At 56.7% G+C, this 1,256-nt stretch overlaps 1 protein-coding gene across 1 annotated transcript, besides 2 other annotated features; it reads left to right on the top strand.

Moving 5' to 3' along the window:
• Nucleotides 1–202: 202 nt before the first annotated feature.
• Nucleotides 203–237: a microsatellite.
• Nucleotides 238–426: 189 nt separating this feature from the next.
• Nucleotides 427–448: a microsatellite.
• Nucleotides 449–939: 491 nt separating this feature from the next.
• TraAM80_08855 (amino acid transporter) lies at nucleotides 940–1,254 on the top strand (the record flags this gene model as incomplete). Its single annotated transcript, XM_029385580.1, has 1 exon — nucleotides 940–1,254. A coding segment is annotated over one exon (315 nt), but the record flags the coding sequence as incomplete, so codon positions are not given.
• Between the last annotated feature and the right edge of the window lie 2 nt (nucleotides 1,255–1,256).

The raw sequence follows: 1,256 nt of genomic DNA, 5'->3' as shown, positions 1-1,256 counted from the left end.
TTTTTTGTGTGTGCGTCTCTGTACGTGGTTCCATATTTATATTTTTGTGTGTGCGTCTCTGTACGTGGTTCCATGTTTTATTATTTTTTGTGTGTGCGTCTCTGTACGTGGTTCCATGTTTTATTATTTTTTGTGTGTGCGTCTCTGTACGTGGTTCCATATTTTATTATTTTTTGTGTGTGCGTCTCTGTACGTGGTTCCATGTTTTATTATGTTTTGTTTTGTTTTGTCGTTGTTCCTGCGTGTGTGTGTGGTGGTTCGTTGCACTGCCGGATGGAGTGGCCACTCAGATTGAGGCGGCAAAAACATAAAGACCGAAACGGAGGAGCATCGCCCTCACCCCTCCCCCCTCCCCTGTTTTCTCATAACACATAACACTTTTGTGCGTTTCCGCCGTTGCGCCCCCTCGCTCTCACCTTTGCCCTGCACCACCACCACCACCACCGCCCTTCACACGAGGGAGAGAACGGGGACGTGGGCCACTGGGACGAGGGGGACAACGGCGGAAACGCACAAACAGACGAGTCCCACGTACGCGGGAGGCTATGAATTTAGGGGACGGTGGCAAGCTGCGCCTGCGTGCCTGCCGCGTTGGCACGTCGTACATGTTCCGTCACATGCGCGCCGTTCTTGAGTCGTCACTGCAGGAAGAAGCAGAGAGGCCTCTTGCCTCACTGTACTTCGCCGCGACCTTCCAGCGGTAGTGGCCGGTGCAGCCCTCACCGCCCACGCTGTGCGGCACACGAGATAATGCGTTAACCTCCCACCTTTACTCCGCACCCAGCGCCAGTGGCCGCCAATTGCAGGGCCCCACTCACATGTCCCCACCCTTCCTTGCCTATTTGCCTTCTCTCCCTACCCACGTTGCACTCTCACTAGTTTGCGTTCTAAGAGCGAAAGGAAAGCGAAGAGGCACTCGCCGGGTGTATTTGTCACGGAATGACACACGAAGCCCGCACCACGCCTCCCGAGGCCGTGGGCGGGCCACACGCCCCCGCCAACCAAGAAGATGGCGCACGGCCGCTGTTGGAGAGGGTTGCACGGGAGGCGATGCCATCGACACAAACGAGCCATCCATTGCTGTCCACGGAGGCAGTGCAGGAAGAAGACACCCAAAGCGTCGCCCGCAACGCCTACGGGAAAGAAGACGCGGAACAGGTGGTGGGCGAGGGATGCGAGAAGGAAGACGTGGAGCGGCGTGGGTGGGCGAGGTCGGTGATGGCGTCGTTCTCATCTATAATTCCACCGGGCGGGAT

This window comes from Trypanosoma rangeli (assembly GCF_003719475.1).
Source record: "Trypanosoma rangeli strain AM80 chromosome Unknown Tra_15.4_contig_00474, whole genome shotgun sequence".
NCBI lineage: Eukaryota > Euglenozoa > Kinetoplastea > Trypanosomatida > Trypanosomatidae > Trypanosoma > Trypanosoma rangeli.
The sequence above is the reverse complement of the archived record's forward strand: the minus strand, read 5'-3'. Positions and strand labels throughout refer to the sequence as shown.